The sequence below is a fragment of the Caretta caretta genome, chromosome 1 (genome assembly GCF_965140235.1).
Source record: "Caretta caretta isolate rCarCar2 chromosome 1, rCarCar1.hap1, whole genome shotgun sequence".
Taxonomy (NCBI): Eukaryota; Metazoa; Chordata; order Testudines; family Cheloniidae; genus Caretta; species Caretta caretta.
The window spans coordinates 248,645,478-248,669,884 of NC_134206.1; the positions used below are offsets into that span (position 1 = coordinate 248,645,478).

The 24,407-nt window shown below is 43.6% G+C and overlaps 2 protein-coding genes across 3 annotated transcripts in view; one reads left to right on the forward strand and one right to left on the reverse strand.

The window, feature by feature from the left end:
* Window positions 1-4,081, forward strand: part of CHRM2 (cholinergic receptor muscarinic 2) — a 242,997-nt gene extending 238,916 nt beyond the window's left edge. Inside the window, exon 3 of the transcript XR_012665953.1 lies at window positions 3,615-4,081. The gene's annotated coding sequence lies outside the window, so the exon portion shown is untranslated. The remainder of the gene's footprint in view (window positions 1-3,614) is intronic.
* PTN (pleiotrophin) overlaps window positions 1-24,407 on the reverse strand; it is a 120,387-nt gene that overhangs the window by 25,105 nt on the left and 70,875 nt on the right. For both annotated transcript variants that reach the window (XM_048830418.2, XM_048830425.2), the window contains exons 2-4: window positions 8,230-8,339; window positions 4,076-4,249; window positions 1,786-1,947 (exon numbers count right to left, since the gene is read on the reverse strand). In XM_048830418.2, coding sequence (XP_048686375.1) covers window positions 1,786-1,947; window positions 4,076-4,249; window positions 8,230-8,338 — 445 coding nt within the window. In that variant the 5' untranslated portion in view covers window position 8,339. The remainder of the gene's footprint in view (window positions 1-1,785; window positions 1,948-4,075; window positions 4,250-8,229; window positions 8,340-24,407) is intronic.

A 24,407-nucleotide genomic window follows, 5' to 3' on the forward strand; every position in this document is an offset into this window, starting at 1 on the left:
GTTGTGTCTTCAGATTAAGTTATGCAGCACAGCCAGTCTTGCTGTAACCAGCATTTCAGCTCCCAAAAACCTTTGTGTTTGGAGTAGTCCAAACTTACATGACCTCTCTCTGTTATATAGCTCCATTCATTGATAGAGTGACTCAGTATCCTGATTCAGGAAAGCCAGTTCCAATTTAACAAGGGCTGCTACAATAATCCCAACAAAGCTTTCTTTTTTTAAAAAAAACTCCAAAGCGTAAAGGCTGATTTTCCACCATCTGACCGCATCTCTCCCCCAAAGTGTTCCTCCACCACGGTTCGGCTTGTCTCGCTCTGCCCCTTCTGTCAGTCATTGATAGAAAATGCTGACTTAGCAAAGCTGCAGAACAGAGCAACCAACCAGAGGGGACAGGGATTACAGAGGCCTTCTGGTAGTGTAGCATGAAGCTTTATCCAATAACCTCCCAAATGCAGCAAACTCAGCTGGTCTCTGAAAATCCAGTTTGGTCCTTCGAACATCATCATCAACCCAGATTCTAGAATCATAACTCATCTGATAATTCTGTGAATGATGCACAAGGCAGATTAGCTACAGCTCTACTGATTGTAAAGCTCGCTCTCTCTCTCTCTCACACACACACACACAAACAGACAAAATCTTTAGTTAAAGAAGTATGTATAATCTGATACATAAGGAGCAGACCATTAGCAAATACTCTATGGACCACTAGTGATCCAATGATGACACTTTGGGAGTTGCTAATATAGGGGACACCTGTCATTTTTAATCATACATAGTATTTTTTTATATTTATTCAGAGAAAGAAAGCAATAAGAAACTCTGGAATCTGCTTAATCTCAGCTGGTTTTTAAGTAAAATAGCATCTGTTCCAGCAAAAAAAATGGCCATGTGATGTGCCCTATGTGGTCTACATGAGGCATATTGTCTGAGACAAAGTGGTACTTCATGCAGTCTAAGCGCCCACTATAAATTATCCTGTACCTGCTGCTGCTGCAGAAGAGTTCATTAAAAAGCCCAAGTGATTAGAAAGAAAACAAGTTTGTTTGATATTGACCAAGAGAGTCTGTGACACATGGAAAAAGGATGAATTAGTGGGACATATGGCTGTCCGCGAACTGGGAATTGCATTGTTAATTGCAGCAAGAGACAACACACACAGCCCCTTCTTCCTGCCACCCCTGCATTACCGAACACTTCTCTTAGACTTGAGACCACATGATCCAAAGTGCACAGAACATTCATTGATTTTGCAATGTTATTCTAGACACACTGAGCAGCAGGGAGAATAACCTTTTCTCCCTGTGACTTGTGCGAACAATGTTCCTTAAGCTATTCTCATCCCAAGGGAAAGCCTTGGCTTGTCAGCAGGCAGTTAAAAGTCTAACAAAAAGGAGATGCAAAAAAGTTATTTGTATTTTTAGAAACATTTTCTCTTCCTGCTATTGGTGTATTCCCATCCGTAGGGGTTGTGGGAAGAGCTCCTGTACCCTGAAGCCATGAGATCATCACCACCCATAGTTATAACAAACTGGTGGCAGTACATTTGCAGTGGGTTTCAGTGAGGGATTCTAAATCTTCATACCACCTCTCTGTCAAGGCCCCACGGCTGCATGGCTTGGATACTTAGTCCTGGCTGGGAGATCAGAAGCAGTGTTGTGGCTGGGAAAGGACAAGAAATTACAATCCTTCCTCTACTCTTGACTTCCCATTAAGGCATCTGGGATTCCAGCAGTGACTGGATTTAAACGGAATCGTGCATTACTGGTAGCAAATGGGTTGTACCTTGAGGTTTGGGTTTGGTAAGCTTCCCACAGGGCTTTGAGATGGTGACAATTTTCTGGCAGTCAGCATTATGAAGGGCTCTCTTCAGGTTCCCAGTTCGAGTCTTCAAGGCTGTATTCAGGTCACATTCTCCCCAGGCCTGGAACTGGTATTTACACTCCGCTGCAAAGAGTGTGGGAACACACCGAATTTTTAAAAAAGAATCACGGAGCATGAATAAAATGTTACCCAAGTGTAACCAAGCACATACTGCCAGTAATTTCAGGCAGGTGGATCAGACAGCCAAAGAAAGAGGTGTATGGGGGGCAGCAAAAATTCAAGGGACATTTTGGGAGGTAATTTTGCCCCCAAATATGAGCAAATTTAAAAGCATAGCTATCTTGCTCTTGCATGGGTACAGGATTAACGTTATAAAAAAGAAACTACATTTTAATACTGAAACTACAAAAGAAGAGACAATTTAATGGAAAACATCCTCCAGATTCAAAAGGCCTGATTCTCCACCATAGAATCATAGAATCTCAGGCTTGGAAGGGAGCTCAGAAGATCATCTAGTCTAACCCACTGCCCAATCCCCATTTGCCCCAGATGGCTAAATGGTCCCCTCAAGGATTGAACTCACAACCCTGGGTTTAGCAGGCCAATGCTCAAACCACTGAGCTATCCCCCCTCCTGCATCTTGCAGCATCATTTACAAATGAGGTATGAAAACTAGCAAACCAGAATATTTTGCACGCTTGCGCAACTATAAATGACTACACAGGGTATGAGGCCGGGGAGAATCAGACCCTAATATCTATTTTTTCTCAGCAAGAAATTAAAATATATTAAACCAAAAGATTATGCCACTGTTTATCCATGACTCACTGTATAAAGTTGTATGTCTCTATCACTGCAGAGGTGGCCAGCCAGCTGATTACAAGTTAACTGACAAGACTTTTTCCACAGAATAGTTCTCACTAGTGAAGAATTGGAGCAAAGAGTTCAGAGGGTACGATCCAGCTCAGATGTGCAATTGTATGTATTTCTAAAAATGAACTGTCCAAACCTCTTGAGTTTGCAAAGTAGGGCCAGAAAAACTGCAAGTGCCCAGGTGCAGCACTGGACCTGCCAAATCCAAAACTTCTGCACTAACTGCCTGCAGCATTCATTGTAGTGCCATCATCAGTTCAAGTCATCCAAGCTGTTTAGTAGAGAAAAGCTGAGTCTACAGGGGCAACCATATACCTGAGTCCTAGTAACATAGCTTGTCTGGGATGGAAGGAGAAACACTGTCATTTCTTAGTCTTTCATGGATTAAATGCTATGGCCTTTATCCACTCCCCAGCAAGTCTCTGCTGCTAGTGCAAGGGGCTGCACATTTTATATCATGTTCCAGTGTGGAGATTGCAGTAGCCATGGGGGGGTATTCACAACTGTGGAAAGGCAATAGAGAGCCACTTTAACATGCTGCTGGGCCTCTGGTTGGGTGGATGTCCTGCCAATAGGGTCCCTCTGGTAGAGCTGGGTGAATATTAATTAATCATCATCATCATCATTATTCAAATAGCAAATTCTCAGAAAAATGCAGTTTCAGAGTGACCAAAACCACTTGTGAATTAGGGACAATTTGGCAAATAGTTTCAGTCAAACAAAAAAGAATGAGGAACTTTTTTTTCAAAAAAAGTCAAAAAGTGTTTAGTTTTGACATTTTTGAAGCAAACCATTTTGTTTTTAAATGTTGGTTTGAATTGACCCGAACAAATTTTTTTTAAAAAAGTTTTTCATTTTGGCGAAGATTAAAAAAAATCAGTTTCAGTTCAAAACTAACCAATTTTTTTTTTCTTCAGATTTTTCAGGTGGATCACCACGTCGAAAAATCCATTATTTGTCGAGTTCTACCCTCTGCCTTCTGATGGACTAAATCCGGGGTGACTCAAGCCCTGTCCTTGAAGGCCTGTAAAATCTGCCTTCTCCTACAGAGTATATCTCAGTGCATCACTTCCTGAATGGGCCGTAATCCGAGCTAGTGAGATCCCCACTCCTTTGTCCAAGCCTCAAAACTCAACAAAAATAAAATAGAATTTAAATAAATCACACACATTTCCATTTTAAAAGCCATTTTTCATTAAAAAAAAAAAAGTTAGTGAAAAATTTCCAATCAGCTCTCGTTGTACTGAACATGAAGCACTGCAGAGAAAGGCAGACCATGCACACCAGCCCTTGGCCCAGGCTGAGCACACACAAAGGGTCACTTCCCAATACTCAAGTTGGAGATAAACTGAATCACTCAAGACAGGGCAACACTTACCTCCAAACTGCTTCTTCCAGTTGCAGGGGATCTTACACCTTTGGGTCTTCATAGTTTGCTTGCACTCGGCTCCAGTGCGAGTGCCCTCGCGGGTCCCTAGGCCACAGTCTCCACTGGTGGGTACACACACACTCCACTGCCACTCCCCACAGTCGGACTTCTTCACTTTCTTCTCTGGATGGAGCCAAGGAAACCAAATCAAAACAAGAAAAGTGGTCAGTACCCAGCCAAAAAAAGGCACTCTAAACAATCACAACAGGGAAACCAGTAAACAAGAGACTCTTATAACATAACTGCCTTAAATCGATCAAAACTGAAGTTCTCTTCAAAAGGTGCTGCAGGTTGTAGGTTGACTGACTTTCTAGAGGCTGACCTCGAACTGACTTCAGACCAGGGTGGATCACTGAGGCCAGGGCAATTTCCCAGTGAGTGTGATGCTTCTGAGTCATTGCGGGCAGGATTCACCTCTCCAGAAAAGGGAGTCATCTAGAAGCCATCAGGGATCACTGATCTTCATACATACACACTCACAAAAGAGGATGTTCTGCCCTCTGCTGGTGGCATATCAACATTTTCAGATTAAATACCAAGTACCACATGGGCCAGGAGTTTATGCATTAATATGGTGTTTCAAGGGGGATTTGGTGTATGCAGTGCTGTAGCCATGCTGATTCCAGGACAGTAGACTGACAATGTGGGTGAGGTAATATCTTTTATTGGACCAACTTCTGTTAGTGAGCGATACAAGCTTTCCAGTTTACACAGAGCTCTTCTTCAGGTCTGGGAAATGTACTCAGTGGCACAGCTAAATACAAGGTGAAGCAGATTGTTTAACGTAAGTAGTAAACATGAATTTCAAAGGACCATTCAGAAGGAAGTGGCCTCTTAACACCTCCCTAGACATAGGTGGGAAATGAGGGGCAATAAATAAAAATTTTAAAAAAACAAGCTGAGGAGAGTGGGGCTTCGCGGATTATAGATTGTTATAAAAGGTCATAAATCCCGTGTCTGTGTTCAGTCCACGATTTTTAGTGTCTAACAAAGTTATGAATGTAACCTCCCAGGCTCACTTCTTGAAGGTGTTGTGCAGGTTTCCTTTGTGGATGAGGACTGAGAGGGGAGTGAGTGCTTTGTGAAAGGACAGGTAATGGGGTACAGGCTTTTTATCTTTGTTGTATACTGTACTTCATGTCGGAACACACTGAATTTTGGAGGCAGGGACGTAAGCTAACAGGGGAAGGGTGTGTCAGTATATCTGAACATGGATACAAATTTCATTACTGATGGCTACCCTCCTACTTTTATAATGGTCCAAAACATATCCAAACACCTCCAAAGATAGGTTGTTATAAAGGTCCAGTGCACAAGAGTACTGGTAAGAAACTGGACTTCATTTCATATTGCATGAGCTTAGTCCGCTGAGAGAGATTAGCCAAACTGCCAATCCCAAGTATTCAAAAATCATGATTCAGGCCTCAAAATATCATAAGATGTTTTAAATAATACATTTGAGCTCTTTTATTTGCCTTCCAGTTTTTGTACCTTTATGGTTCATATTTTCCAGTATTTCTCTGTACCCACAATGGCTAGAAATGTACTGTCTGTTTTGAAATGAAAGCTCAGATTTCTGAAATATTCACAGGTCTCTTGGCCGTAGGGCTGAAAGAAAAATGCCAAAAATCATGACTCTCATGATGAAAAGCATAAGAGTTGGCAACATCCAGGTCTGAAATCTAGGTCTGAGTTTTCCAGCTCAGGACTGTCTCTATTTAAAATAAGGACTGGGTCACTGCTGATGGAAAGCAGTTACCACCAGATGTGTGTTTGTCAGGTTCTACATGAAACAAAGTCTTAGTCCAATCCTAATGGATGGGTTTCCCTGTTACATAGGTGGGATCTTTGTTGTTAGTACATTCAGAGTAGGTAAAAAGAAAAGGAGTACTTGTGGCACCTTAGAGACTAACAAATTTATTTGAGCATAAGCTTTCGTGAGCTACAGCTCACTTCATCGGCATTCACGTGGTTTTAAACCAGACAGTCCTCTTTATGTGTAGCTTGTCCAAGTTGTCCCTCATCCAGTACTGAGACAAAACTAGACGTGGTTTTGTCCGGTATCAGACAGAGGACACCATTTTGAAGAGTGTGCCACTCTGCCCCAGCCAGAATGACCACACACACGCACTGTGTGTGTGAGGTCATGCCAGCATGGGCAGGGTCACATCGGCAGGGGCAGGCCCATGCTATTCCCAGAAGTACCATAATGTCTGGTGTTCCGGGAATGCGTGAGTGGCCACTCTAATTCAGAGGCCAACAAAAAAGCAAGGTGACTGAACCACACACTCAACTCTACTGGCGACCTCTCCAATAGCCCAAGTGATCTTAAGTCCAGGGCAGTGCTGGGGAAGGCTGTACTGTTGCTACCATGCCATACCTGTCCTTTGAGTAAAAAGAGAACTTCAGTCTCCACGGCTGTCAAACTGGCAGCTTTCACAGAAACTAATTTCTGTATTCCCATTTAAATGAAAACATGTCACTGCAGCAAATTCCGTCTGTGTGTCAAAAAGTTAATGATTATCCTGAATTTCATAACAAAACTGAAAGCATTTGACATTCTTCTATCCGTGGAATCTACCTCAGGGAAAAGAGAGAGTGAATTAAGTTCAATTAAGTATTGGTATGCAATACCCCAGCCATTCTGTACTAGGAAATAGTATGTAATACATAGACTTCCTAATGTATCTTAATCCTAATGCCACTCTGTTCAGCTATTCCATTTCTGGGCACCATACACAGCTCTCTCAATGTGCTCACACCATCCTGTCAACTGTCTGTAATGGGCCACTCTCTTACCACTTCAAAAGTTATTTTTCCTCCCTTGGTATCCTGCTGTTAATTGATTTATCTCGTTAGACTGACCTCACACTTGGTAAAGCAACCCACATCCTTTCATGTATTTATACCTGCTCCTGTATTTTCACTCCATGCACCTGATGAAGTGGGTTCTAACCCACAAAAGCTTATGCCCAAATAAATTTGTTAGTCTCTAAGGTGCCACAAGGACTCCTCATTATTTCTCCCACTGTACTTTAGTCTGGCCTTACAGTGACTCCTGCTATTCATTTTACTTCTGGGTACCCACATTATGGAAATGTACCTCAGTCCTCATATGCAGCACCCTGTTATTCCAGACTCTCTCTCACACTCACAAATCGTCAATGGATTTCAGACTGAATCTGCAATAATCCCTGCTTTCTAAATCCTGTGTCTTCGTGCACATTCCTGGCAATATACCTCAGTCTTGAGCTGCAGAATTCCTTGCTACTTTAGTCCTACCCATCTATACAGTTCTGCCAATGCACCTTAACAGCAATGTGCATTATCCCCTCCTAACATTGGCTCTTTCCTGAGCACAGTGTCACTTTTATCAAAAAGTGCACAGGTTTACAATATGGACATATGTCCTCAGGCTAGGTGACAGAAATTCTGAAGCAAGGAAAAGGCCAACATAAAATAAGAGGCAAATCCAAAAATCCATTCCAGCTGGGCACCAAAGCCAGGTTAGATTCTTTTTCTTTTTTCCATCTTTGTATCGAAAGGAAATGAATAACTCAAGGAATCTTCTCCCTAACTATTGCTAGGGACTTGTTCTGCTGGGAAATATTTTTTTCAGTCATGGATGAATCTGTAACTCGGGTTTGTGCCAGCTGGGTTTGGATTCTGAGGTGGGATGGAATGTCACATCTATCCAATGGAGAAGAAGCAAATGGTACTCAAGAAACTCCCCCACATGTAACAAATTATTTTCTTTTAATTAGTTGAGGGGGAGAAACAAGTCCATGCATCCCAAATGTAAAATACAGTGAAAAAAAGTATGTGAAACATACTGATAAATACAATAAAGACATTTTGGCCTAAATCCTCAAATATATTTAAACATCTAATTCCCATTGAATTCCAAAATCAATTTCAGTGGGTGTTAGATGCCTAAATACCTTTGAGGATCTGGGCCTTAGAAACTAGGAGCTTGATCCTGACCCCACCGAAGTCAATATCAAAACTATCATTGACTTCAGTAGTGCAAGATCTGGTCCTAGGCCCCTCTCTGCTACTCCCAGCTCCATATCTACTGCACAATTGGTTACATTGTACCTTACCTGGTTTCTCTTTTTTGCCAGCCTCAGTAGTACCCAGGGCCACCAGAACGAAAATGAATGCCAAGAGGGTGGCTGTGAACATTCGGCGCTGCTGTTGCTGCTGCTGCATTCTGGGGGGGGGGGGGAAAGTATGGTGAGATTCGGGAAGGGTACATAGGGAAAGATATGTCAGACAGCTTGAGAGAAAAACTCCAATCAAACATTCTAATGGAGGGGTACTACCAAATGGTGAGACTATGCATTTCAGCGCAGCTATACTTAGGGACAAGAGGAGCTCAAACAGATGAAGCATAGGATCAACCATTGGCCAAATGTGTACAGAGTTTTCCACTTCCTGCACAGAAGACAAAGTCTTTGAAATCTTCTTTATAGCTGAAATACCTTATTTACCATTTTCATCCCAAATCCACTGCATTCCCAATGCAGCACTTCTGTTTTACCATGTAGTGTATATGTATATGTAATGTAGTTGTAGCCATGTCACTCCCAGAATATGAGAGAGACAAGGTGGGTGAGGTAACACATTTTATTGAATCGACTTCTGTTAGTGAAGGAGACCTGAAGAAGAGCTCTGTGTGGCTCAAAAGCTTGTCTCTCTCACCAGCAGAAGTTGGTCCAATAAAAGAGATCAGCTCACCCACCTTGTCTCTCATAGATAATACAGTAATTCTTTTATAATTGCACAAGTGGCGGAAATTTGGGGGAAATTATAGACTAATGATTAAAGTAGGACACAGAGTAAGGATTCTTGGATTCTATTCTCAGATCGGTAACAGACTCATAATGCAATATGAGAAAATCACTTAACGCATGTCTCAGTTTACCCATCTGTAAAAGGAGGACAATGCTACTTAACTGCCTAGCCAAGGTTCAAGAGGGTGTTTGAAAATATCAATTACGTCAAAGTGCTTTAGGATTCTTTGATGAAGATTATATAGATGAAAAGTGATATTTGAATTATCATTGACCATACATCATTACAGCTCCCAGGTCATACTTACGCTTTTCCTTCTCCTCAAATTAATATCTATGGATAAAATAGGTTGAACTAACATGCCCAGAATGGGCAAACCATATACAGAAAGTGTTTTCCCCTAGACTAGACCGCACAACTAGCCATGCTAAGTAATGCTCAGATCTGGACTTGAGGGGCAAAATTCAAACACAAATATGAATAAAAACATATTTGCTCAGTGGTGAAATGTCACTTCCTAGCAACCCAGCTGAATCACTGCACAACAATCAGGACGGACTGCAGAAGTTTTGTTTGGAACATCAGACCTGCACAAAGTCTTTCAGGCAAGAGCCATTTCCTCTTTCACCTTGCCTTGCTGCATTTTGTGCTGCAGCTTAGGCATTTGCTGCCTAGGAGGAAGTGACAAGAAGTTCCAACTACCAAGACAGCCTTAAAATGCAACCAAATTTATGTTACAAATAGTGTTGCATGAAATTTTGGGGGCAAATCATTTATTCGCTGAAAAATGCAGTTTCAGGTGGACTGAAACTATTCGGGAATTTGGGTTGAATTCAGCAGAATGCTTCAACTGGAAAAAAATGGCGGGAGGGTTAAAAAAAGTCCAAATGTTTCATGAAACGTTTTGGCTTTTTGTTTCAAAATGACATTGCATTTCAAAACGTAGTCAGATTTTTTTTTAAGGGAGTAAAAAATACTAATTGTTTCATTTCAGATCAAACAAAATGTTTCTTTCAACCCAAAATGTTTGGCTTTTTTTTTTCATTTTGTTTTAGCAAGAAGAAACAAAAAAATATTCTTTTAAGTCAACATGAGATGAAATTTGTTTCTCTTTCCCAAAAAACAGTCAGGTAAATCATTTCTGTGATAAGGATAAAAAAAAATGTCGGTAGAAAACTGGGGTTTTGACTACACAAACAATTTCATGGAAGTGTCCGCCGCTTTGAAAAATTTTGATTTTTCCATCTAAAAACACATTTTTTAGTTTCAGAAGTTATCAGGCAAAGTTTTTTGGGTTTGGAGGGGTTATTTTCTTTAAAATGAAACATCAACATATTCCAAGGGAGAAAAATTTTGATCTAGCAATGAATCAGTGATCTATTAGTGTCAGTCCAGTTCTTGGTGGAATGGTGTCCCTATCACAAACACCAACAAGACAGGTGGCACTAATGGGTGCCCTTGATAACTTGTAAAAAGAAAAAGAGTACTTGTGGCACCTTAGAGACTAACAAATTTATTTGAGCATAAGCTTTCGTGGGCTAGAATCCACTTCATCAAATGCATGCAGTGGAAAATACAGTAGGAGGATTTTATATACATAGAGAACATGAAACAATGGGTGTTACCATACACACTGTAAGGAGAGTGATCAAGTAAGGTGAGCTATTACCAGCGGGAGCGGGGGGGGGGGACTTTTGTAGTGATAATCAGGGTGGGCCTTTTCCAGCAGTTGACAAGAAAGTGTGAGGAACAGTAGGGGGGAAAATAAACATGGGGAAATAGTTTTACTTTGTGTAATGACACATCCACTCCCAGTCTTTATTCAAGCCTAATTTAATGGTGTCCAGTTTGCAAATTAATTCCAATTCAGCAGTCTCCCATTGGAGTCTGTTTTTGAAGTTTTTATATCCTTGCAACAAAGCCCGTTGCCAACTGTGTCCACATATCTATTCAGGGGACACCATCATAGGGCCTAATCATATCAGCCACACTGTCAGAGGCTTGTTCACCTACACATCTACCAACGTGATATATGCCATCATGTGCCAGCAATGCCCCTCTGCCATGTACATTGGTCAAACTGGACAGTCTCTACGTAAAAGAATAAATGGACACAAATCAGACGTCAAGAATTATAACATTCAAAAACTAGTTGGAGAACACTTCAATCTCTCTGGTCACTCGATTACAGACCTAAAAGTCGCAATATTACAACAACAAACCTTCAAAAACAGATTCCAGCAAGAGACTGCTGAATTGGAATTCATTTGCAAAGTGGACACCATTAAATTAGGCTTGAATAAAGACTGGGAGTGGATGTGTCTATTTCCCCATGTTTATTTTTCCCCCCTACTGTTCCTCACACGTTGTTGTCAACTGCTGGAAATGGCCCACCTTGATTATCACTACAAAACGGTCCCACACCCTCCTGCTGGTAGTAGCTCACCTTACCTGATCACTCTCCTTACAGTGTATATGGTAACACCCATTGTTTCATGTTCTCTGTATATATATAAAATCTCCCCTCTGTATTTTCCACTGAATGCATCCGATGAAGTGAGCTGTAGCTCACGAAAGCTTAGGCTCAAATAAGTTGGTTAGTCTCTAAGGTGCCACAAGTCCTCCTGTTCTTTTTGTGGATACAGACTAACACGGCTGCTACTCTGAAACCTGATACCTGTGACATTTTCAGCAGAGTAACCAACGAGTAAATGGACATGGAGGCTGAATTACCTCTGAGTAGTCTGCAGAGTTCAAGATTGAGGCACACTAGTAGTGGGGCATCAAATACGTGGGGAACATTCACGTTGTGGCTGCCTGTGCAGTCTGTTCTCCAGATAGAGAAATTTCCCTCTCTGGGCTAACAATCTGGCAGCATTCACAGGCACTACTTTCATTTGGGGCCTTTCACCTGTAAAGACTTGCACTGACTTCAGAGAGCACTGAATCCAGCCCTTAAAGCATGTGTAAATTGAAGAATACAAACAGTGATTTGATTTTCTGGAGCCATCCTATATTCCTACTGTAGAATTCTATAGGATAGGTCAAAACCTATATCAAGGCAACCATTCCCTATTCTATTATGTAGGTTGTTAGAGGACTCTCCATGGACTCAACCCTATTAAAGAACCCTAACGGTTTCATTTTATTAATGTAAATTCTTACGTTTCCCATTCCAAAAGACAACAACAAACAACAGAAGAAATTTACACTTGAGAGAAGGGTCTAGGTCTCTACATAGTATCTGTAAGCTTCAGTTTAGAAGCATATATATACTATTTCTGGTAGTAAATATAGTAAAACAACATATGAGCAAACTGGAATAGACTGGAAATCTATTCAATAACCAAAGAAACATCAGGTGATTTATTTTTACCTGTGTTTGGAGTCTGAAATGCTTTCTCTACAAACTCAAACCCCATGGAAGCTTGATTCAGAGGATGTGTCTGGTACCTCAGATCTGCCTGTGACAGCATAGGACCAACTTGGAAGTTTTTCCAAGCTGCTGAAGCAAAGTCTGAACCTGAGGGCATACATTTGCTTGTAGTAAAGGCTGGCAACCAGGTACCCACAGTGCCTCCTCAATGAAATGCAACCAACGGGAATCATGTGCCATAATGCACAATGCTTTTCATTGCATCAAACAAATATCTGTAACCTAATGTCATTGGTTGCGACAAAGTTACAGAGGCTGGCAGGGATAGTGCTACAAACAGGTTATAGGGATCACAGTATCCCCTGTCTGGAGGAGCTGGTACCAGATGTAGAAGTTTCTCAGGAAGGTGGGAAATCCCAAACCAGGCTGCAGCCATCTGTTGTCAAAAGCACACATGGGTATTTTCATACTAACTCCTTCAATTTTCCTTGCAATTATTAAAGCTGTCTTGGGGGCAGGGGGATTGTTTTTTAAACAAAAAAGGACATTTTTTTGTAAAAATGACTTATTTTGAAAATAAAATTTCTTGAAAAAATTGAGCTTTTTGGTTTTTTTGCAAAAAAAGTGACTTTTTTATTTCAATACTTTTGATAATGTTTCCAAAGAAAATTTTGATTTAAAAATATTTCCCAAAAATGTAGCAATTTACCATTTCGAACCTTGTAAAATAGAAAGAACTTTGATGGTTATGAAATTTTTCACACATTTTTTATTGTTTTTTTTATTTATTATTATTATTATTTCAACCAACTCTCATAAATAGGGCTAAGTGTGCTGAAGGAAAAGCTTTTTCTAGAACCCTGTGTGAATGATTGGCAGCCACATTCACAGCCAGCAGAAAGATGCAGACAAAATGGGAGAAAGAAAAAGACTTTGGAAAAAGGTGGTTTTAAGAGGGGACAGTGAAGCAGTGAATGCACGAGAGAAATAGATAAAAGCAGAAAGCAGTTAGGACAGTTTAAATGGTGTGTTGGACTGAGATTGATAAAAGTAATAGAAAGCATAAGACAGAAAAATCACAGACACAGCTAAAAGACGAAGAAAGGAGTCAGATAAATTGAGAGGAGAAACAAATAACTAATTAGAGTTAGTAAGAGTGAGAGAGTGCAGTGAAAACATGAAGTGGATAGTGAGAAGAGAGATGCAGCTTTGCTGAAGTTCATTGTAGCAAGTGGCTTCTCCTGAGGAAGACGAGGTACATGAATTACTGTGATGTAACGGTTCATTTCACAATCAACTCTGGTAGGGAGAGAAAAGTAAAAGCAAAACAGAAAAGTGGGTGGCGATCAGAAGATGGATCCCATTTCATGAGTTCAGCTCCACATCAGATGTCAGAAAATAAAACTAGCCAGAGATTCTGCAGTTTCTTAAAGGCCTTCTGGTTCTGGGTGCACCTCAACTATCCCAGCCACCTCCTTTACCAACTCCTCTTAGTCCTCAACCCATTTTTACCATCACACTCATCTCCCTGACTTTCTTCACCATCTTGGCACATTGCCGCCTGTGATGGGCACAGGCCACATTAGTTCAAGCAGGGGAGGGGTTAATTCCCTTCAGCGGCCTGCCCACCCCAAACGTGCTTAACCTGCCAGTTTGAGGGACTGTTTGCACCCAGGCCCATCAGAGCATATAGTTAAGCAGGAAGAGTTAGCTTGGGGTTGGTCACAGGAAAAGTATCCTGTGGAGGAGTGGCTTAATCTGACTAGAAAGAGAGAGAAAAGCAGAAAGGCTGTATAAGCACCCCTGGGACAAATGGGAAGCCAAAGGACTGAGGAAAGAACCTTGAGAAGAACAGAAAGAAGTGGCCAAGGCAAAAAGAACTGAAGGAGTTCAGTGCTTGGATCAGACACCCACTTCATTTTCAGAGCCAGAACTCTCTGGAGATGGTGGGCAAGAGCTGCTCTTCAATGCCACCATACCAAGATGGAAGCCTTACCCTCACCTAACCCCGCAAATTACTGCAATTTACCATCTCATTCACATCCCCGCACCCATCCTCCCTTTACTTTCTCACTCCGTGTCCACAGGTCTTTGTTGCTTAGAGACAATTCAGGATGTAAACTGTGACATGGTGTCACCACACAGGAGAACAAGTGCCATACTGCACCCCTTTAACAAGCATCGCAAGTGTGACCCCAGCAAGAATAGCATGTGCAAAGGAAGGATATTGGACAAATCTGTTTATGCATTCCCCCCGTGCTCACCCTTCCTGTGGTATCGGTTCTATCTCATGAGACAATACTGCAATTCTGAAATATTGATTTATGACACAGTGGTGTCCAACTTCTTCAGTCCAAGAGTTGAACAGAGGTCAAGGGGCCACAATCAATGCTTTGGTGCAGATTCTCTGTCTTGTTCTGCTCAGGTGGCATAAAGGGAAGGGAAACCACACAAGCCCCCTGAGGGAGGTTTCCCCTGGTGTGAGGGAGACCCTACCAGGGCTGGATTTAGGGGCAAGCAACCACTTGGGGTGCCAAGCTTGGGGGGTGTCGGGCTTGGGGTGCTGTAAGGTATTCAAACGTTTAACAAATGGAGTGGGGGCACCAGAGAGGCTCCTCACCTGGGGCACCATTTGGTCTAGGGCTGGCCTTGGTCCCTAGCATGCATAGTCATTATAGTCAGCTCCTACAACTCCATCCCACTAGCCTTGATGCAGGGACATGCCAAGAGCAGAGAAGGGGAATGGCTAGAGAGTGCTGTGGTACAGCTTTCCCCACCCAGTCTATAGTCCTTCAAGGACCACTGCCAGCTGGTGCAAGTCAGAGCAGCCTCAGGGAGCTTTAAACAGCGGTTGATTTTCAATTTCTCTTATTCTGCCCCGCCCCCGGGCTGTTCTGGGTGGACGTGTGGGGCGGGGGCAGGGGGAGGTAAAAAGAGAAACTGAAAATCAGCCACTGTTTAAAGCTCCCTGAATCTCTACCTTAGTGCAGGTTAGAGTGCACTAGTCCCCTAGGCTCTGACAGAGCCAGTTGAGCTCCTGTCCTACTCTTTCTCAGGCTCCCACAGCCTTGCAGGTAATGGAGCAACTAGAGCTACTCTCCTATGATGCAGCAAGCAATCACCAGGGGAGCAGCTGAGCAGCTGACACCAGCTACTCAGAGCTCACAAAGAAAAGGAGGACTTGTGGCACCTTAGAGACTAACACTGGAACAGCTTCTGGGTCTACAGGGGAATGGTGGGAGGCAGTGCCCCCTGGTGGCAAACACTTCCATTTTAAAATCCAAGGGTGCAGCTTAGGGAACACATTTTCAATTTGCAATCAAATACACATTTGCTTCTGAATGCAATCACCTTGGAGGGCCACAATTTAGAGACCTGAGGCCTACAGGCTGAACAACACTGATATAAAATGAACAAGGGAACTGAGAACTACATGACAAGGAGAACCTAGGGAAAAAGTGATTAATATTAAAAGAAAAGAAAAGAAAAGATCAAATTTCCTTAAATAATGCCCAATTAACATACCCAATCTGGCTTTGTTCAAGTAAATAAACCAGAGTAATTAGTTTAGTTGTGGATCACAGTTCTCCTTGCCTATGATATTTGCATAGTTGATTGCATGTTTGCCTTCAGCATCAAGCTAAAGCAGGTAGATATGCAGCAGACATTAACACTTCCAGTTCCTTGGGCATAATTCATAGTTTGGGTTGATAATAGGGGTCCATGGTTGCATGAATTCTGTCATTCAATGTACATCATACTTTGGGCTGCCATAAAACTCAAAACTATAGCTAGTTGAACAATTTTCAGCAGAACAATTTTCCATCAGAAAATGCTGTTTCATGAAAATTGAAATGTTTTGAGGAAATGCATTGGTTTCAACAATGTTTTCAATGGAAAATTTTCAAAACACTTCATTTCAATAAGGTTGGAAGATTTTATTTTGAACTAGTTCAACAAAAACTTGAAACTGCATTTCCTTATCATGGGTGCATTGCCCTATGAGAGTTCTAGTTTGGGCCTCGATTGTTTCTATGGGCTCCCTGGAGGACTGTATCTCCCACATGCATTGCAAGACTCAGTGGACAAAACTGCATGTGGATTCAATGGCTGAACTACATCCCCCATGAAACACATGGAGTCCTGACTCCCCTGATGCACACATATCAACCAATATATAGGCCAGCTAGGAAATTGCAGTTCATATTCTCTATCAAGCGGACCTGCTTTCTCCTGGCCCAGTAGATCACAAGCCTGAGGAGATGGGGCTCCATCCATTTGTGGCATTCTCCTGCCTAGTCAGATTTTCCATTCACTCATATCAATGTCACCATTTTTCCTCTTTCCCACTCCCTGGAAGGCATCATCAGCTCTAACCATATTATGTTTTCTGCCTATGTTGCTGGAAATAAACAGTAACTTTCTAATGGGGCAGATGATTCTCAAAGTGACCCTGAACTAGAGTTCGTCAAACCATGGAAAAACTCAAGAAAAGTTTTTTGCTTTCAGTTGTTTCATTTTGAGAGTTCAAAATACAGGAACTCTTCACTTAACGTTGTAGTTATGTTCCTAAAAAATGTGACTTTAAGCGAAACGATGTTAAGCAGATCCAATTTCTCCATTAGACTTGATGTAAATGAGGGGGTTAGGTTCCAGGGAAATTTTTTTCACCAGACAAAAGACTATATTATATTTATACACACACACACACACACACAAAGTATAGGTTTTAAACAAACAATTTAATACTGGTACACAGCGATGATGATTGTGAAGCTTGGTTAAGGTGGAGGAGTCAGAGGGTGGGATATTTCCCAGGGAATGCCTTACTGCTAAATGATGAACCAGCAATTGGCTGAGCCCTCAAGGGTTAACTCTCACACTCTACAAGGCAGCAGGAAAGGAGGGAGGGCAGACAGTCACAGAGACACACACCCTGTGTGTGTTTGAGAGCTAGAGATGCGCATTTCCTCTTTAAGTATAAAGAGTGGGATCAGTACATTGCCTTGTTAATTAAATCAGCAAGCTGAGACCTACGGCAGCTGCTGCCTAAGGCAGCAGCTCCCTCTGTCTGTGTGTCCCCCCTGCTCTATGGAAGATGGGATAAGCGGGGTGCAGGAGCAGGGGGGAGGGGGACACCCTGACATTAGCCCCCTTCTTCTTCTTCTCCCTCCCCCCGCCAAGCAAGCAGGAGGCTTGGGGAGCAGCTCCAAGGCAGAGGGCAGGAGCAGCACATGGCAGTGGGGGGAGGGACAGCTGAACTGCAGGCAATTGATAGCCTGCTGGGCAGCTGCACAGGGAACTTAGGGGAGCAGGGAGCTTATAGGGGGCTGCCGGTCCACCCTGGTTCCAAGCCCCCACCAGCTAGCTGCAATGGGCTGCTCTTCCTGCAAGCAGTGGACAAAGCAGGCGGCTGCCACACGACGTTAGAAGGGAGCATTGCACCACTTTAAACTAGTTCCCTAATTGATCAGCAACCTACAATGTTAACCGGACTGACTTTAAGTGAGGAGTTCCTGTAGATGCATTTTTGTTTATTTTTCAAAAATGTTCATGAAATTGATCATTCTATTTCTTTTAAAAAAACAAAAATAGCTATTGAAACCGAGTACTGCAAATTTTATTTAAGAAAATACTCATTTAATGAAAAACACTGTTTTCAATTAATGAAAACATTTGTTAGAAACAAATCTAACAAAGACTCTCCTGAGAAACAAAAATTCTGAAAATGTCAACTATTTTTTTTATGAAAATGTTCATTTTTTTAAGGAAAACTTTTCATTCAGAAAATTCAACCAGCTTTACTGTAAATAAACTGAAAGTTGTAAATAAGCAATTGCCCTTTGCTATGCTCAGTGGGGCACTTTTATTTGAAACATTTGCTTACTACTGTATGTTTTTCCCTTACCCACATATCAACTCACTCTCTCTCTCTCTCTCACACACACACACACACACACACACACACACACACACACACACACCCTTACTAACACAGGGTACAAAATATTGTGCAAATACAAGACGAAGGAACAATGGCTAAAGAACCATTAAACTGAGAGTCTAAGTCAGTGGTGGGCAACCTACGGCCTGTCACGGTAATCCACTGGCAGGCCATGAGACAGTGTTTACATTGATCGTCCACAGACACGGCTGCCCGCAGCTCCCATTGGCCAGGAATGGCAAACCGTTGCCACTAGGAGCTCCCGGCAGCCATGCCTGCGAACAGTCAATGTAAACACTGTCTCGCGGCCCGCCAGCGGATTAACCTGATGGGCCGTATGTGGCCCGTGGGCACAGGTTGTCCACCACTAGTCTAAATAGATGCAGGTCCAAATTTCCAAAAACAACTAGATATTTTGAGTGTCTCCATTTCTGAGTGTCTGGTTTGAAACATCTCAAAGAGGGCTCATTTTCAGGGAGCTTTGAACACCCTGCATTGGACAATCAGGCCTCTTTGGGGACAGAGGTGGAGGGGGGGGCCCTCAGGATCTGCAATAGCAGCAGTATTGAAGTATTCAACTGTCATAGTTGGATGGGGGGAAAAGTGTCCACAATACCTGGCCACACAATGGTTGGCTCAACTCAAGCCGGTGTCATCAGTCCCTGGCTCTTATGATAACCATGCGGTTTTCCTCCTCCCAACATTATCACACTCATGTACACCTTAATAACAAAGGTTGAGATTAAGAAATTAATTACTCCAGTAAAAAGATAGATTTCCCCAAGTTCAGATGTCATTGACTAAGTTTCCTAGTATGGTCTATCTTTTTCATATATACTTTTCCTCCAGAGAACCTTAGGCAGAGGATTAAAAGCTTTGGGGAGAGACTAGTGCTCTCCCTATAAGAGTAGTCCCCCTTCCTGCTGGCCTGTATTAAACATAGCATGGGTACAGAGGCTGTTATTCATCTGTAGATCCCAGACCAGCGCATCGAGGCCTACATTTCTATAATTTGTCTTCAAAATCAATCTCCTGGAGGCCAAGTGAGGTCAATTATATTGTTCAAGTAATTTCCTTTGGCAGAGTCCCATCACACACACACACACACACACACACATCCTCCCATCTCTATATACCTTGAGGTGGTGGTCAAGTGGCCCTTGCTGGTGGCTATCAAGCAGTGACTAATATGGACCTCTGCATCTATTTGGGGCCCTACAAAACCAAGGCTGCTATTTTAGTTCATTTTTTTGTGCCTGTGGCTTCTTCATTTAATGTCCTGTGTAAGCCATTTCTGCTACAGTGATTTTGCTCCTGTTCTCCTCCCCCATACCACCACAATAAGCACATTTGTTGAAAATATAAACATTTAATAATAATCTATGTTCGGTTTCTTTGTGCAGACATTTTAAAGGGTATTAAATACGAAACTAAAAGTAATGGATCTGACTCAAGCCCAGAGAGGCCAGGAAATTCCATGGGGAGAATACAAAAGTAACTGCCTTAATTTTCTGCATTTTCCTATTTCAGTGAGACCAAGTCAGAGCCATTGGGTCTGATTCACCTTTACTGCACACCAGCTTTACATTGTGTCACTCTCCCTGATAGTCCACTTCTCCCACAATCACTTCATGCCAGCTCTTATGAATGGCATGAACTCTCCCCAAAATTGGTAAGCCCACTTATCTTATCTTCCTTAATACTCACTTTGGTTGTGATGTCTTCAGAACACAGCCAGGTGGTAATGGCTAGGCAGGGCAAGCTACCCTGTGGACACAGCTAGCCTACATGTTACGATGTTCATGGTATTGTTACCACCTATTCCTGCTCTCCCACCCCATCCACTGGGTTTTTTCATCCTCCTGTTCTGTCTTGTCATTAACTGCCTTTGTAACGCTTTAAGGCAGAGACTGTCTCTTTACTTCATGCCTGTGCAACATCTAGCACAATGGTGCCCACATCCCTGACTGGGGCAACTTGGCATGACTGTAACATAAATCATTAATAACCACAATAATATGGAACCAAAGTCAGTTCTAGTGTAGGTGGTGCAGCTGCCATTGACTTCATACCTCCTTTTTCCAGGAAGGGAGGGAAGGAAAGGCAGAGAAGCAAAGCTCTGTTCCTCAGCTAAAAGCAACAAGTCCATAGATCCCCTTCCTCCTTGACTGGTGGAGGGAAAGCTCCCCTTTCTCTTCCTATTTACTTTAAGCACTGTCCATACTAACTCATTGTACTGCGGGCATTGTCAGTAAAAGAGAGCGTTTCTTTCCCATATGCATAAATCATAACAGCCCGAGCAACAATAACTACCCTGTTACGATGCACTGACAATGGTTTGAGCAACACTCTCCGATGGTACTTTTGTTGTGACATGAAGAGCTGTCCAATAGGAACCAGGCTGAGATTTTCTGCCTCATTCTCAGTCAGTCTTCATGTATGTCTCTCCTTCTGCACCAATGGGAATTTTTTAACTGGGTGACCTCAGACAAGTAATTTCACCCTTCTGTGCCAAAGTTTCTCCATTTGTGAAATGTGGCTAATGATATTTGCCTCCTTTTCAAAGTGCTGTGAGAGTAGCCATGAAAAGCGCTATAGGGCTATGTGTTATTATCCCACATTAGCCACTGAAAAGCTATTTGATTGTAATAATTTGTGCATGATATTCTTCTGAGTTGTATTTAAATGATTAACCATGTAGTGAATTAGACTCCAATCCAGCATCTTGCACTACTTACGTAGGCCCCTGTGCCCATGAAGGACCCTACTGACTTGAGCAGGGTCCCACTGGACACCGGGATCTTCCCAGATGCAGACAGTTGCAGGATTGGAGCAATACTCTGCAACCAATTACCAGTCCTTCAAGTTATCAAGTCATCTGGGCAAAGCTATATGAAACAATAGGTTCCTCAAATCTGTGTCAGCCTCCATCCATTTCTACTCTTCAATCCTTGTTATATCCTTGCATTTACTGTGCTTGAATTGACTGAGGTACTTGAATTAGGGTTGCCAACCCTCCTGGTTTGGCTGGGAGTCTCCCAGAATCAGGTTCAATCTCCCAGAGGCTACTGAAGTCAATCCGGGAGATTTTAGGCCACTAAAAGTCTGGTGGCGCAGTGGGCCTAAGGCAAGCTCCCTACCTGCCCTGGCTCCACACTGCTCCCTGAGGCAGCCGGCATGTCCAACAACGGCTCCTAGGAGGAGGCACGGCTATGGGGTCTCTGTGCGCTATCCCCACCCCAAGCACTGACTCTGCAGCTCCCATTGGCTGGGAATGGGGAACTGCGGCCAATGGGAGCTGATGGGGGTGGTGCTTGGAGGCAGGGGCAGCACGCAGAGCTGCCTGGCTGCCCATAAATCTAGGAGCCGCTGCCAGACATGCTGCTGCTTCTGGGAGCCACCTGAGGTAAACGCCACCTGGCTGGAGCCTGCACCCCAAACCCCCTCCCACATCCCAATGCCCTGCCCCAGCCCTGAGTCCCCTCCTGCACGCAAACTCCCTCCCGGAGTCTGCACCCTGAACCCCCTCCCTCACCCCAACCCCTTGCCCCAGGCTCAGCCTAGAGCCCCCTCCCACACTTCGAATCCCTCGGCCCCACACCCCAACCCAGAGCCCACACCTGAAGGATTCATGCAGGGTTCATGCACTTGGCAATATTCAGGGCACACCCTAAGTGTTGTGTAGGAGCAGTGCACACACGGCTCCTCTCAAGGGCATGAACCTTGGAAACTCGCCCAGAGGACATGAACCGTGGGAAGCCTCCCAGGACTGGGCTCAAGGCCCGAGAGCAAGGAATGCGGTAGACAGAAATTGGTAAATAAGAATATTAAACAAAGCCAGTGTATTCCTTTTATCTGTTGGAGTATGTAATGCGCAGGAGGAGGGGGAGAATAAAAGAGAGGGTGGAAAGCTGACAAGGCAGACCAGCCTGCTTGCTTGCTTAAAGCCTTGTTCTGTCTTGTATTTGGACCGCAACACACACCCAGGTCCCTCACCCCAACCCCCTGCCCAAGTCCAGTGAAAGTGAGTGAGGGTGGGGGACAGCAAGTGACAGAGGGAAGGGGGCTGGAGTGAGATGTGGCAGGGCCTCGGAAAAGGGGTGTGGTATGGGTGTAGCCTTGGAGAAGGGTCGGGGTTTGTGTGATTAGACAGTTGGCAACCCAACTTAAATGGTGTACAAAAAAGTGTTATTTAGCTTTCCCTCAATACAAAAAAAAACAGGGGTCACCCGATGAAATTAATACAAAGCAGGTTTAATACAAACAAGTGGAAGTACTTTTTTTACACAATGCACAATTAATCTTGTAGAACTCATTGCCATGGGATGTTGAGATGATCCAAAAAAGAACCAGCTAAGTTCATGGAGGATAGGTCCATCAATGGCTATCTGCCAAGATGGTCAGAATTGCAACTCCATGCTCAGGGTGACTCTAAACCTCTGGACTACCAGAAGCTGGGAAGAGAAGACAGAGGTGGATCACTCCAACTGCCCTCTTCTGTGTACTCCCCCGAAGTGTCTGGTACTGGCCACTGTTGGAAAATAGAATACTGGGCTAGATGGACCTAGTATGGCAATTCTTATATTCTCATGACTCTCAATTCCAGATATTTATTTTTTTCTTAAGCTTTTCAAAATACTTTATACCCCTAAAGAAAATTAGTTCTCATTTTAATCTCTTTTGCTCATTACACCTCCCCAGCTCCTTTCTACCCCGACCTCTCCCTCAGCTCCAAAGAATATGCAATGCCGTCGGAAAATTATTTAAGCTGAAAGCATGTGACCTTTCACCTATGCCCTCTATTAATTTTTGTGAAGGCAAGTGAGCCCTGCTTATTTTTTCCTGGAAATTGCTTCCTTGCTTCAACTAAAAATAAAAAGCACAGGGTAGCTGTGTAGAAATGAAAGAGAAAATTAATTCAACGAAAACAGAATGTACTGTGCAAATGAGTTTTGTTTTTCATCCACCATATGATTGTCATGTGTGAATAGGCTTGGGTTTTAAATCATTTTCTGTAAGAGAAATTAGTGAAAAAGGAACAGGATTTAGATAAGAGGCTGTCTCCCACTTGCAAATCAGAAAGCAATGGCAACACTGTGGGACATGTTGTTTGCCATGATGCTAAGAAGGCAGTTGAGTGGTGTGTGCCTCATCGACAAGAGCCAAAGAAAGGAGTGAAGAACACAACTCCCCATCCTCTGCTAACAACAGACACTTTGCATTGGGATGGGCTCACTACCCGGAGCCACTCTCTCCCTTTATTTCCTTGACCACAAGTCTTTCAAAATAAAGTTCTCAAACACAAAAAAATTAATAGCCAGTCATTCCTCCTAGGGTTTCCTGTGGGGACCTGGGGGCTTCCATCCCTCTTGCAGAACCTGCAAAGATGACTCAGGGTCACCCCTTTTTCTTCTGGGGGTCTGCAGGTCCACTGGTAAACAGACACCCTTCCCCTTCCCTCCCGCCCCAACAATGAGAACAGGAAGCCTTTGGAGCCGTTCTTCCCTCCCCAGGGTGTGCCTTGATTGGTTTAGTAATTGACTGTACCTAGGGTGTCAAAGTGTCCATTTTTCCGGATGTTAAAAGTCCAGTTGGTGATGCAGCAGGGCTCAGGCAGGCTCCACGCAGCTCCCAGAATCCGCCAGTACGTCCCTGCAGCCCCTAGGTGCAGGGGCGGCTAGTGAAGCTCTGTGTGCTGCCCCCGCCCCGAGTGCTAGTTCCGCAGCTGCCATTGGCCAGGAACCACAGCCAACGGAAGCTGCAGGCATGGCTCTTGCAGGCAAGGGCAGCATGCAGAGCCCCCTGGCCACCCCTGCACGTAGGGGCCGCAGGGACAAACCAGCTGTTTCCAGGAGCTATCTGAGGTAAGTGCTGCCCGAAGCCCACACCCCGAATGCCCCCCTGCACCTCAATTCCCTGCCTCAGCTCTGAGCCCCCTCCCAAAGCCTGCACCCCACACCCCCTCCCACACTCCAGCCCCCTGTCCTAGCCCTGAGCCCCCCTCTGTACCCAAACTCCCTCCCAGAGCACACTCTGAACCCCTCGGCCCCAGGCCAGTGTCCCCCTGAACCTCAAACCCCTTATCCCTGGCCCCACACCAGACATCACACCCCCAGCTGGAGCCCTCATGCCCCCCACACCCCAGCCCCCTGTCCCAACCCAGA